The sequence below is a fragment of the Pristiophorus japonicus genome, chromosome 15 (genome assembly GCF_044704955.1).
Source record: "Pristiophorus japonicus isolate sPriJap1 chromosome 15, sPriJap1.hap1, whole genome shotgun sequence".
Taxonomy (NCBI): domain Eukaryota; kingdom Metazoa; phylum Chordata; class Chondrichthyes; family Pristiophoridae; genus Pristiophorus; species Pristiophorus japonicus.
In genome coordinates, this window is record NC_091991.1 from 150,834,048 (window position 1) to 150,848,864 (window position 14,817).

Consider the following 14,817-nt stretch of genomic DNA (forward strand, 5'->3'; position numbering starts at 1 on the left):
ATAACTTTTAGCTGGCCAAATTTCTTCTATGGCCAAGACAGTAAGTGGCTGGTCATGCCCCCTTTTGGAGAAAAAAAACTAAACTTAAAAAAAAAACGTAATTAACTGACATACACAGGAGCAAGTTAAATGGGGAAATATTCAATTTTTAAGTTACTCCAAAAAAAGCTACTTGTTCCAAAAAACGCGGGGCAACTCCTGGGGAAATTTGAGCCCATAGTCTCAGAATAAGGGACCGTCCATTTTAAACAGAGATGAGGAGAATTTTTTTCTCTGAGGGTTGTAAATCTATGGAATTCTCTGCCCCAGAGAGCTGCGGAGGCTTGGTCATTGAATATATTTAAGACGTAGACAGATTTCTGAGCAATAAGGAAGTAAAGGGTTATGGGGAGCGGGCGGGGAAGTGGAGCTGAGTCCATGATCAGATCAGCCATAATCTTATTGAATGGTAGAGCAGGCTCGAGGGGCCAAATGGCCTACTCTTGCTCCTATTCCTTATGTCCTAAATCTAATACTATCTTTAACTTCTCTTGTTAGCCACGGTTGGACCACTTTGCCCGTGGGTTTTTTATTCCTGATTACTTCTCAAAATGCTTTACCAATCTTTTTTCTAACCTTACATTGCCCTATCTATTTAATCAATTTACTGGCATCATCTTCCATGTGTTTGTAACAGAAACTATTATTAGATAATCATCAATAACTTTAGGATTATTTACAGACTTTGGGCCCAAATTTGCCCAGGCATGGCTCCGATTTTTTTTGAGCAACTTGATTTTTCTGGAGTATCTTAAATATCCCATTCTGCACATTCAGTTTGCGCCAGTGTAAGTGAGTTAGTTAGGATTTTTTTAGTTTAGATTTTTTTTTCAAAAGGGGCGTTACCAGCCACCTACGCCCATTTTGGCCATTTAAGCCACTTTGTACAGCTAATAGTTGCTCCAAACTAACTTAGGCCAACGTTTGTGGCCTGCGGAGAGTTAGGAAATTAGCGCAGATAGGTACTTAAAGAATGTGAATAGGATCAAACAGCTATACAGGACATATGACAAACTTCGCAAAGTTAATTTACTATACAACAGAAGCATTCATGGAAGCTTAAACTACAAAAATAAAAGTCGAGACAAAACATATTTACATAATTTTTTCAAAATATCCAAATAAAAACAGTTATCTCCCCCTCCCCCATCAAAACTCTCCTCACTAAACAAAGCACAACCATCAATAAATAAAAAAATAAAACTGAAGTCCTACCTCGGCCCGGGAAGTGAGCGGAAAGCCACTCGGTCGGGGATGGGTGCAGGATTCTCCATGACGTGCAGTAGCCCGCCGTGCATCGTGAGGCTACTTTGCCTGGGATAGGGACGGGACATCAGGTCCCACGCTGCAGAGGAGCTTGCGCGAAACCTCCAGTGCGCAAGCGTTGAACTGCCGGCACTCTTTTGAGCGCAGGACCCTAGCTCTGCCCCCTAATTGAATTGCCAAGCCATGGGAGAGGCCACAGAGCGGCCAGAATGCGGGGACAACTTTTTGGCGCTGTTTTTATCCTAGGAAGTCAGCGCATCTCACGTGAGTGCGCCGAAAAAACGGGTGGGCCAAATTTGGGCCTCATATCTCCTCTCTTTAAGCCTAATCATCCTCCTGCCTTGAACCTTTTCCCAAAGAATAACAAGAATCAACACATGGACTGCAGTGATTCAAGAAGGCCCACCACCACCTCAGGTCAACTAGGGATAGGCAATAAATGCCGGCCTTGCCAGCGACACCCACATTCTGAGAATGAATGGAAAAAAGATCATAGCAGCGGGATACCAGTAAACTCTTATCAACTGTACTAAGATGTACATAACATTCCCAATGTCGTGTCCTATTTATGTATTTTTTTAATGCTCCACCCAGTGGGCAAGTGCTCTTTCCAAATTTCCTGACTTCATAGCTGAGTCATCAGCTTGCTATGTGATTTATGACAGTATCTCAGTGCTTTATTGTACTACACATGATCTCTCCAATATGTTTTTTGTATCACGAAAGTGATAAAGTTGAGAAACACGTAGGGGCATATTTTCCCTTTCTGTGCTTTTTTGGAGATTGCAGAGTGTACTGACCAGTCGCCCGATAGTTTTGGCAGGAGGCCCGTTTCACTTTGAGGGCCGAGACTCATCAACATGGGGCTGCAGGCGGAAAAGAGCGTGCCCCCCCCCCCCCCCCCCGGGGAGCAGCTCTATGGCTCTGAGGTCCCTCCGCAATATCTGGCCACCCGGCTAGCCTCTGGGCTCAGTAGTAGGTATATGTCCAGTGGTGTGAGGTAGTGCATCCTGGCAACGGCCCAGGTGGGGTTTTGGAGCCTGGAATGAACACTCTTGCTGCACCCAGGACCACAAAAATGAATTACAACTTACCTCTGAGCTTTTTGCTGAATAGCCAGCTGAAACTGGCTGGGGCATGCATTGCATCCAGTTGAGTCTTTAATTGCAATCAGACTCCTATGTACGTCATGGGACTGTAATGTGCATCTTTCTGGACCTCTGCAGTGTTTCTCTTGGTTTGTCTGTTGAATGTGGGAGCAGCCCTGAGCAGGCATCCTCTGGGTCATAGATACAACTGGTATTTCATTCACTCTGCTGATCATAACTCTGTCTCAACTTAGTCATAACCTGAGTTGTCAGGTGGGATTTTAAATGTCCTCCTCATGTATTCTCTATGTATTGTATTACTTGCCATATAAACTCAAAATTAGTATGGGTGTGACGTTGAATTGAAAAGAACTAATGAAGGAACGCAATCCACGAAATTGAAAAGACTCGTCTACAGGAAGGATGAGAAAAAAAATAATTAATGCATAACAGGTGAAACCAAGGTGTAAGGAGGAAACTAAAGTAAACAATGGGAGTAAAAGGAATAGAGGTGTGTGCAAATTGGAGAAGTGATTAAAGGATTATCTGTTAGGGTGGCCCAGTGCTTATGTGCATTTGAGCCATTAATATGTTGTAAATTAGTATCTGGGTTGCTGATCAGTGAAACTTGCTTACCTCAGTAACAAAGGCAAGGAATGCAGACCGAGTATCAGGGTAGTTAATTTAATTTTAGATTGAGTTGCAAATTAGGGGAACTAAAGTGTGTTGGTATAATAGGATAACAGAGTCTACAACATGTTACAGTAACTCATTAAAGGGCTGAGGTTGATGCAATATGGTTACTGCCTCAGTTTAGAAATGTAAATCATGGTCTGGATTTTCTGGGGCCTATGACCGGGTACGCAGTGCGTATACAGTGCGTTTGCGGCCATAAGTGCTGTGCATATTCCGGGTTTACGCATGGGCTGCACATGCGCGAAATCCTGGAACTTACGATCTGTCAATCTTGACATCCTCCGCATCCCTGGGAAACGGACATCTGCCGGCAGAGACTTGGGCTAATTGCCCAACTCTTGCTCACCGAATGCTCAGAAACTCTTATGCCTGGTAAAAGCAGGTGTAAGGCCTTCCTTTACCATCATACGGGTGAAAATAAATATTAAAAATTAAATTTTAACAATCATTTTAGCTTTCAAAAACCTTTAAAATGAGTTTGTTACTTGTGGTCCCTTAAATGTTTATATTTTTCAAAAAATGCTGTTTAAAAAATAATTCAATGACATCCAGGAACATTAAAAGCTTTAATGAGAAGCAATCCTCGTGTATGTTAAAGCTGCAGGTTTTAAAAAAAAATGTTTGCATTTCATAACTTTCTGCGCAGGTATTTGTTTAGAATTGTGAATTATGTATATAATGAATTGGATTCCCATGATAAAAGTTAAATCTGTAATTCATTTTAAAGGCTGTAGTAAGGAAGTATTGTCGTAATTTAAATGAATGAAATACGATCTGTGTTCTGATCGGAGGACCAGGCCCATGTGATCCCAGGTACGCTTCCAGACATGCTGTTTCCCTGGGATCCATGGACTATTATGCTGCCCTCCTACTTGCAACGTCAGAGCGCAAGTTTGCTCTGGAGTACGCCGCCGACCACAATTTTTGGCCCATTATTCTGATGTGTACCTCCGTGGTTAAAAATATCGGTAATCAGGGAGCAGAAAGAATAACCAAAGGAGATTTTGTACTTGGCTAGGTTTTTTTAAAATGTACTCCTTTGAGGTTTTTTCCCCATCCTGATGTTGCCTGGTTTTTCATGGCTATCGGCTCTGAGCTGGGGAAGTTTTCAAATTCACAAGAGGAGAAAATGTGCTGGTTTCAGATTGCTAACAAAATTTTGTGTTAGGTTTTTACTTGTCCCATCATGTGATTGAAGGCCTGTGACATTTTACTTTTTCCTTTATAGTTAATCGATGCATTTTGGTGGGAGTTGACTGCTTGTAATGTCCCTGCATTCAAAATGAGTAGGGGATATGATTTGGAGCAGCATGATCAATCCTGCAAACGCTTCCTGCTAAAGGTCCTGGAGACAGTTTGAGTGGATCTAAGTGATAACAAACTATTTACCCTAAAACATCAGAAGCTTCACAAATTACCATGAGAGTCCAAATTTAATTATATAAACTTTCCTGCATTATTTTAAGTCCGAGTTTTATCAACAGTAATGGAAAACACTAGGGGCTAGAAACTCGGCAATAACAGTATTTTTCTTCGCCAAAATTACCGTTATCGCATCGCTATCGCTAGGAGGCCGTAAATTCAAGGTTTAATTTACGCAGCGGTAAAAATTGCACGAGGATATGCAGCGCAAACCGCGACTTTCAGCAACTTTGTCCGAGGCCGATACCGCTGCGAGTTGGGCTTAGGGAGGGCGGAAAAACACCGAAAAATAAATTGGAAAAAAAAAAATTCACACATTTACAAGATACTTATCTAGAAAATCGCTGCAAAAGAATTAATAAAAATTTTTAACTTAGCTTTTTTGCAGGTCTTCATACTTACCGCTGCTCCAAAGGCTGCTACGCAGCTTTTTCCCTGTTGGTCTTTTCCCCGCAAAATACGGGTGCGCACAGAGCCAAATTTTTGGCAACAGTGATATTTCGAGTCTTGCACGTCAGGCAAAAACATCACCGAACTTTCTGACCGGGTTTTTGCCAAAAAAGGTGAAATATCACCAAAAACTTGGTCGCAAAATCGCTGCATTTCCAGCCCTAGGGGTTTGAATATGACTTACATTTAAAATTCACAGTTTTCTAACCCTTTATTGTCTCCTGATAATTGATTTCTAGCAGGAATACAGGTTCATTGCACTGATCATCCTCTGGCACCTAGCCCAAGTCATTATTCAACTTGGGTGTTTTGACAGTGAATGCTGCTGAGCTATTGTCATAGATTTTATAGTATCATAACATTTAGATTAGCTATGGAAAAGGACAGGGAGCAATCTGGAGAAAAAAGACTTTAATTGGAGGAAGGCAAATTTCAGTGCGATGAGAATGGATCTAGCCCGGGTAAATTGGAATCAAAGATTGGCAGGCAAAACTAGTGGAACAATGGGCTGCCTTTAAAGAGGAACTAGTTTGGGTACAGTCGCGGTTCATTCCCACAAGAGGGAAAGGAAGGGCAACTAAAATCAGAGCTCCCTGGATGATGAAAGAGATAGGAGGAAGCAGAAAAAGAGTGCCCATTACAGATGTCTGGTCGAGAATACACCTGAGAATCAGGCTAAATATAGAAAGCTCAGAGGAGAAGTGAAAAAGAAAATAAGAGGGGCAAAAAGAGGGTATGAGAATAGAATGGTAGCTAACATAAAAGGTAACCCAAAAGCCTTCTATAGGTATATAAATAGTAAATGGGTAGTAAGAGGAAGGGTGGGGTTGATTAAGGACCAAAAAAGAGAGCTGCGCTTGGAAGCAGAGGGTATGGCTGAGGTACTAAATGAATACTTTGCATCTGTCTTCACCGAGAAAGAAGATGCTGCCATAGACATAATAAAGGAGGTAGAGGAGATACTGGATGGGATAAGAATTGATAAAGATGCAGTACTAGAAGGCTGACTGTACTTAAAATAGATGTCACCAGGACCAGATGAGATGCATCCTATGACACAGAGAAATGTGAAAGAAGAAATCACGAAAGTACTGGCCATAATCTTCCAATTCCAACCTCCTTAAAAATTGGTGGTGCCAGATGACTCGAGAATTGCAAATGTTACACCCTTATTCAAAAAAGGGTGTAAAGTCAAACCCAGCAACTATAGGCCGGTCAGTTTAACATTGGTTGTGGAGAAGTTTTTAGAAACAATAATCAGGGTCAAAATTAACAGTCACTTGAACAAATCCAACACTGAATTGTTAAAGGCAATTCATCTTTAATCAACTTGATCGAATTTTTTGATGAGGTAACAGAAAGGGTTGATGTGGGCAATGCGATGTACATGGACTTCCAAAAGGCGTTGTGATAAAGTGACACATAATAAGCTTGCCAGCAAAGTTGAAGCCTATGGAATAAAAGGGATAGTGACAGCATGGATAAGAAATTGGCTAAGTGACAGGAAATAGAGAGTAGTGGTGAACGGTTGTTTTTCGGACTTGAGGAAGGTATACAGTGGTGTTCCCCCAGGGGTTGGTCCTAGGACCACTGCTTTTCTTGATGTATATTAATGACTTGGATATGGGTGTACAGGGCACAATTTCAAAATTTGCAGATGACTCAAAACTTGAAAGAATAGTGAACAATGAGGAGGATGGTGATAGACTTCAAGACGACATAGGGTTGGTGGAATGGGCGGACACGTGGCAGATGAAATTTATCGCAGAAAAGTGTAAAATGCTACATTTTATGAGGAGAGTGAGGAGAGGAAATATAAACTGAGGGGTACAATCCTAAACACGGTACATGAACTCAGAGACCTAGGGGTACAAAAGCAAAATACTGCGGATGCTGGAATCTGAAATAAAAATAGAAAATGCTGGAAATACTCAGCAGGTCAGGCAGCATCTGTGGGGAGAGAAATAGAGTTAACGTTTCAGGTCGATGTCCCTTCGTCAGACCTAGGGGTATATGTGCACAAATCGTTGAAGGTGGCAGGACAGGTTGAGAAAACGGTTAAAAAAGCATACGTGATCCTGGGCTTCATGTATAGAGTACAAAAGCATTGAAATTATGATGAACTTGCATAAAACACTGGTTCGGCCTCAACAGAAGTATTGTGTCCAATTATGGGCACCACACTTTAGGAAGGATGTGAAGGCCTTCGAGAGGGTGCAGAAAAGATTTACGGGAATGATTCCAGCGATAAGGGACTTCAGTTACGTGGCTAGACTGGAAAAGCTGGGGTTGTTCCCCTTAGGGCAGAGAAGATTGAGGGGAGATTTGATAGAGATGTTTAAAATCATGAGGGGTCTGGACCGAGTACATAGAGAAACTGTTCCCATTGGCAGTAGGGTCGCGAACCAGAGGACACAGATTTAAGGTGATTAGCAAAAGATCCAACGGCGACATAAGGAAAAAACATTTTTTTTACACAGCGAGTGGTTAGGATCTGGAATGCACTGCCTGAAAGGGTGGTGGAGGCAGACTCAATCACTGCTTTCTAAAGGAAATTGGATAAGTACCTGAAAGAAAAAAAACTGCAGTGCTTCAGGGAAAGGGCGGGAGAGTGGTGCTCTTGCAGAGAACCGGCATCGGCTCGTATATCGAATGGCCTTCTTCCGTGCTGTAACCATTCTATAATTTTACATGCAGGTTGGATCACATCGGTGCTGAATCCCTGATATCCATAGACGTGGTTAGATTCTTAATTTACAGCCCAGGTGTAAAACTGGCATTGCGGATTGGCCGGCCATTATAGAAATCGCCTGAAATGAAAATCAGGTGGTTTCTATAATAGGTGGCAGCTCCGCACTGCCATGAATTCTTTCAACAGGAGTGGATGGTGGCCGTGAGAAGGAACCCTGGGTAGATAACCCTCTCTAGCAATGTTCCCTCTCATTTTTTTTGACCCTTTAACAGGCTGGGTGGGCCATTCGAAATTCCACGTGTGTGGTTTTTCTATTTAAAAGTCAGCTCATCAGCTGCACGGGCCTGCAGAGCACTGCACAGCTTAAAAGGAACATTGCTGCCTATCCCAGAGGGTGCTGAGATTAAATGCATTAATCCTGTCACTTCCCTGGCTGAGATTAGCTACCTACACAGACTAGAGTTTGTGTCTCGGTCTACATGGCTCAGCTATATAGTGAATAAGCTTGCTGAGTAGTCAGGACATCAGCAGGAATTTCTCTTCTATTACCCAAAGAAACAATCTTATTTGGATCTCTAATAGAGATTATGTTTGTACTCATTCTGTTTTGTTCTTTTGTTTAGCTGGATCATGGGAAGACGTCCAGAATTCACAGATCCTAAAGTGGTTGCACAAGGAGAAGGAAGAGAAGGTCTGTCTCAACGAAGGTCCAGTTTACATGTTGTTGGTAGTGAGGTTGCCATGCTGGACAGGGGATGGCAGCTTCATGTGATCAATCATATGATTTGACAAGTAGTGACGTCTGAATTTATGTTGCAAACACGGAAAAATTCTGCCTTTATAGAAATTAAAAATAAATGGCATGCCATCATATTACAGTAACGTAGCATCTAGTTTGAATTTTTTTTGCAAAGGTCATGTTATAAAGTCACATTTTACTTCATTGCTTCCATGGTTAAGAACATTACTAATCAGGCTCCAGAAAGAATGATCAAATAGGAGGTTTTGTATTTGGCTGGAATTCAGAATTGAATTCACTGCCACTGTTTGTGCATCTGATGTGTTGTATGTTCCAGCGTAGGTATGACTAATGCTTTGTAATATTTATGACTAGTTATCATATGTAAAGGGATTTCTTCATGTTGCAATCTTGATTTTCTTGTTTTAGGCCTTTTAAAAAAAAATGTACCTCAGTTTCTTCAAGGATTTTATGTAGATTCTACTGCTTACAGTTGGCTAGATGAAGTGACCTGAGAAACAGAGATACTACACAACCATATCACATGGTGACATCACCAGAATTACTTTTTTAAACAACTTTGTTTCAAGTCACTTTTGGCAAGCTTTTGCACTGTTGGTATACTTTAATGTTAAGTTGTTGTAACTCAATCTGCCTACCCTACCGCCCATAATATTCAAGACAAATGCCTTTTCATTTAAAATACTGATCTTTCCCTATGGAGGCTACACATGGTAGGATGAGATAAAAGGGAGAATTCCTTTGCATTGTGGCAATTCAATGATGTTGCAAAGTGAACCTGTAATAACATTCTTTCTGATTACTTGCAAAATCATTCCTTGTATTTAACCTCATATATTCATTTATAAGTTTCAAACTTTTACAGCAATTGTGTTGATGGAAACAAAAAAAGGAACAATATTCACATGTATTATGTTTTTCTTTTTGCACTTTTAGTTACAAGGGTTCTGTCACAAGGCTATGTTACCATCTCTTTCAACATTATCACCAAGGACTTGAAGAAACTTGGATATGATTCAATCCCCACTAATCCTGTATTGTCTGATGTCTAAATGGAATTCCAGCCTGAAGATAACAGGAAATAAAAGTTGAATTTCTAATTGGTTGACACTATCCTGTATAATAGATATTTGAATTGTATTTCTGTTTATACTGAACTATTGACCAATCCTTGAACAGAAGACACTGTTTTATAACATACATGCAGCGTTCCAAATTTCACAGCTCTGCAGTAGATATCAGGCTCAGTGTCACCAGTCACTCCTTGAAATAGATCTCGTCACATCCCCTATGATCAGGAAAGCATCTACTGATAAATGACAGTGTCACCCTGGGATCATAACATAGACTCCTTTTGTATCTCGATATATTGCACCTGTGTTCTCCTCCCAGAAAAGCACTTCAGGATTGAACATCACACAACATGTTGGTTTATTTAGCATGAATCATATGAATGAACACAATACAGTATTCACAACGCCATTCAATCAACTCCCAAAGATCATTGTACCATAAAATAACAAAATATATGGCTTTATGACTATTAACTGCCCTTGAGCCCACCATCTAACCTTTGGTACACGTAGGTATAGTCTAGAGTTACTCAATCTCCCTGTCCAAGAGTAAACATTTTGTCTCTCACAACATTTCACTTTTCTGCTTCATAAGGAGAGAGAGAGAAGCAAAGCTTGTCCACTGATCCTTTCTTAATTCTACATGTTGAGGATTGTTCAACCAAGCTGCCAATCAAAGTTACCACCTTGATGAAAAGCTATCCGCTTTGTAAGCTGAACCTGACATTATGACTAGCATGATATACATTAAAACAAAATCTCTTCCAGGCCACATAGGTAAAGTTACAAAAAATGTTACTGTCTGAAAAATCTCTCCAACTTTGGACTTGCCCACATCAGATGTAGAATAAAGTCTGTGTTCCAACAACATGCCTCAGTCTTTTCACAAAATATCTCTGACCGGCGTTAGCCATTGCTCAGTAGTAGCGCTCTTGCCTATGACTCACTGCTAGCCAAGAGGTGAAAGGATAAGGCATCATCCAGTCCCATATCTGAAAAATAGGTAAACGGGGTCCACATCTTGACTGGATGAAGTGCTTAATCAGCATGCTCAAATGTCTAAATACATTCATTGATTGATAATGTTTTTTGATGTAATTTGATATAACAAATGACTACAATTCAATCCAAAACTAATTGAAGTTTAAAAATCTGATTTTATTGTCTGAATTTTACAAGAATTTGAACTGCGTTGTTAAGGCTTACCCAGCAACTATAGTAATGATACATTGTGCATTTTACATGGTAAATCTATATTCAGTGTGTTTTATACAAGGAATTAATAACTTCTTTAAAAAAAACACAATTTATTAAAGAGACTATCCATGTGTGTTATTATTAGGACTGTTCTCAGATTTCACACACAAGAAAAGACTTGCATTTATATAGCACCTTTCATGACCATCGGACGTCCCAAAGCACTTTACAGCCAATGAGGTACTTTTAAAGTGTAGTCACCATTGTAATGCAGGAAACACAGCAGCCACATTTGAGCAAGCTCCCACAAACAGCAATATGATAATGACCAGATAATCTGTTTTTGCGATGTTGATTGAGGGATAAATATTGGCCAGGACACCAGGGATAACTCCGCTGCCTTTCTTCGAAATAGTGCCATGGGATATTTTACGTCCACCACTCCCTCAGTACTGCATTACACTGCAGTGTCAGCCTAGATTTTTGTGCTCAAGTCTCTGGAGTGGGACTTGAACCCAAAACTCTCAGGTGAGAGTCAGCTATGACACCATCTGACTATCTGTATTAAGATTTGGAGGAGGAGAAATTGAGGCTTTTACCAGACTGGCACTACCCATCAGTCTTCATTTAATTTAATAGGCAATGTAAATAGTTACTTTTCCCCAACGGAGCCACCTTAGAGAAGTATTATGCTGAGCGAGATGACATTGGTTACTGTATTTGGAGAACTGGAAGTTGGCATGAAGAACAGGAAACAAATTGCCCCAGTTTAGAGTACACTATGACCTCTAAAAGATGCGTGATACAATGTGGGAGGGGGGAAGCATAAGAGATAACATTAAGTTAGGAAGCACAGTAACTTGTGTGGAGAGGTGACATGATGTTGCAAGGAAAACCCCAGTGGTGAATAGCTTTGGGAACCATGGGTCAAAGTCACTTGTCTAAAATTACTCATTACTGAATCCCAAAATATTCTGAAAAAAATGATTTGAATGAATCAATACAAACTGCTTCTATCATCTCTCCAGGGAGCCTGTTCTATAGATTGAACACTCGCTCACTGAAATATTATTTCCACGGACTAGTTTTTACTCCCCTTCAATTGCAGGTTTTGGCCTCTAGTTCTACTGTTCTGGACAAGACAAAATAACTCGTCAGGGTCTAGATTATTGAGGAATTATTCAAATAGCATTCTCTACAATAAAATGCAGGAGCAGTGCTCCACAAGTAAACATTGGGCCTTCGCAGCACCTGGGCTTCCCCCATTCCCTGACAATAATGCCCTCCCTCCGCCCCACCACTTACCTTAGAGCCTGGGACCGTTACCTCGGATCCCAGTTGCTGTCTCCCGCCATCCAGCCACCTCCTGATTCCCGCCGTCAGGTGATCTCCGAGGACTCGTTGTAGAGAGCCGGATCGTTTCGCGGCAATCAATCCCGCTCCCAGGTAAAATCAACCCATAATATTTCTGAAAATATTTGACAATGTTTTTCTGTTAAGGACATGAAACACTTGTGTTGCAAAGCATCGCTACCTCTGTTACATATGACATAGGGCTACTCCCAAGATTTTTTTTAAAGTTTGCCGAATACTTTTTCATGACAGTGGTCTTGTGCTGAGTTAGTCTGGCATATCTGAGGAGCTTTGCAAACATGCTGCTGCACAGCTTTTATTACTATGCAATTCATTTTGGAACAGTCATATCACCAAACCTATGAAATATTGGCCTGGAAATTGCGGTTGGAGGCTTGCCGCCCATGTACGCCTCCGAACCGCAAGAGAACTCTGTACTTACCTGTTGTCTCCTGAGCTTCGGACTCTTGCAATTCACAAGCATCCCTGGGATCACGTGGGCCAGACTAACCAATGACAAAGGGGGATTCATATTATGCTTATGGGGATTTCATTTACATATGGAATCCCCATTAAGCATAATAGAAATCACCTAATAAATACCCTTTAAACATTTAAAATAAAAATGTTTTGAAAAATAAATTCAAACATTTATAAACAGGACAAAAATAACCTAAATTAATTTTAAAAGCAGGTGAGTGGGACGAGCTGAAGTGCTCTTGCAGAGAGTCGGCATGGGCTCGATGGGCCGAATGGCTTCCTTCAGTGCTGTAACCATTCTATGATTCTATGTAAGTGAATATGTAAATCATTTAAAATATATATATTTTGACATTTATTTTAACCCTTATGCTGGTTTTAAAAAAAGCCTTAATGCCTTTGTTTACCAGGCGTAAGGGTTTGGTGGGTATTCGCTGTGCAGCAGTTGGGCCCAACCCTGCCAGTGAAAGTGCATTTGTAGTGGATGGGTACGATCTGTCAAGGAGAAACTTGACACATTACAAGTTCTGAATTTTCGCGCATGCTTACGCTGTCATAGGCCTCGTAATATCCGGGCCATTAACTTCATGAATGAACTGGAATTGCCAGATTGACTTGCAAAGTGAGAATAGGGCAGCATTGTGTATTATACATACTAAAGCTGAAGAAAGATTGCAATGAAAAAAATGGACATTTAGAAAACGCACTCAAGGAAACAACATTGCCTTGTTAGCCACAAACAGCCACTTCCAAACATCTGTTAGGAAGAGTCAGAGGCTTTAGGGAATAGTAAAAACAAGTCTAAAAACATTACTTGCAACGGGTTCACTGATTTTTTTTTAACCACTAATTAAAATAAATTAACTAAAAGGTTCATTACCTTCCCAGCTTTAGAATCCCCCAAAATGGCTGTGACACAACTGAAAATAATTCAGGTTTGGAGGCGGGCGGCCGCAAAAATTGCAGAAATAGGCAGCATGTCAGAACCCTGCCATCATCCCGCCTCCTTGCACCTTTAACTCGGGCATGTTTCCCAGTATGCCATGGACCCAATCTGCAGAGGCGGGCAACCTAATTCAACTCATCAAATGCTTGTTAGGAGACCCTTAACAGGGTTTTTAACTGCAGCTTCTGAATTTAACGGCATGAACACGGAACTCAGGAACCTCACCTGTGAAGGGGAGGCGGAAGCTCAGTGTTCATCGTGCGAGGGCATTAATTAACAGCTAGGAATACCACAAATATGCACACCTTACACCACATTAGTTGCCTAAGGAACTGACTCCATTTTGTGCACAGATTTAGGTTTTTGGAGTTTGCAGGTCATTTCTACAACCTCAGAAGCCACTCTCAGCACATATCTAGTCAATATTAGAACAGTAAGGAATTGGCCCTCAGATCGCTACTATACCTGCCATCGTCAACATCAGCATGCGTGCTGCTTATATGGCTCTATTTTCCTCTTTGCCGATTTTTGGCGCCTAGGAGGATGTACAGCTGATTTTTTTTAGCCCGTTTGCACCGAAAAAAAAAAAAATACAAATTTCACCAAAGTAAAATTTAATTTTGGTGCTGCGGTACCCGAAGTTAAATTTGGGGTGGAGCTTCAAGTGTGCGCCGAAAAGTCAGTGAGCATGCGCCGGAAAAAAAAAACTTTCCACGTGTGTGTCCACGCATCCACAGAGAACTTCCTGGTCTGGCTCAGCAGCTTGTGAGAACACATTCAGATCGGAGCTGGAGCTGGACCTGGACATTTAAATTTTGGCTGCAAAAGATGGATCCAAAGGAAGGAGAAGGAGCCAAAAGAGAGAGAGTGTGGTGTGCGTGGTGCGGTGACCCTGCCCCCTCCCGCCAACCAAACATCTGCTCTGTTATGTTTTGAAGATGTTGCGCATCAGGAAGAGACAGAAGCTGAAGCAGAAGATCAGGAAGCCGCCAGTCCAGATATTCTTCATCAACTTCAGGACGAGGATGAGCTGGACAATGAAGGGCAGCAGGAAGACCCAAATCATGAGATGGTTACATTGCAACTGGAGCCGGTGAACCCCCTGAGGATGCCAAGCCCTTTGCTGAGCGATACAACCGATGCGACATTTCATGGGATAGAGTCTGAGGCTGTGGGTCCCAGTGGGTTGCAGCAAGCCACAGCTGGGAGACAGCCGAGGAGAGTGGGAAGGAGAACTCAACCTGAAATGCAGGATGTAGGGGATATGGGAATGAATAGGGTGAGCACTGAGCTAACCAGATCACTCCTGACCACTATGGGTGGGGTAAGGGTAGAATTAGGGGGGCTTTCAGTGG

The 14,817-nt window shown here is 41.5% G+C and overlaps 1 protein-coding gene and 1 long non-coding RNA gene across 2 annotated transcripts in view; one reads left to right on the forward strand and one right to left on the reverse strand.

The window, feature by feature from the left end:
• b9d1 (B9 protein domain 1) overlaps positions 1-10,354 on the forward strand; it is a 36,697-nt gene extending 26,343 nt beyond the window's left edge. The window contains exons 6-7 of the mRNA XM_070901104.1: positions 8,277-8,344; positions 9,350-10,354. Of these exons, the coding sequence (XP_070757205.1) occupies positions 8,277-8,344; positions 9,350-9,465 (184 nt within the window). The 3' untranslated portion in view covers positions 9,466-10,354. The remainder of the gene's footprint in view (positions 1-8,276; positions 8,345-9,349) is intronic.
• On the reverse strand, positions 9,821-14,127 carry LOC139281132 (uncharacterized). Its single transcript, XR_011596831.1, has 3 exons — positions 13,928-14,127; positions 11,989-12,151; positions 9,821-10,478 (listed from the first exon to the last, which is right to left on the reverse strand). It is a non-coding gene; the product is annotated as an uncharacterized lncRNA (long non-coding RNA).
• Positions 14,128-14,817: the final 690 nt, after the last annotated feature.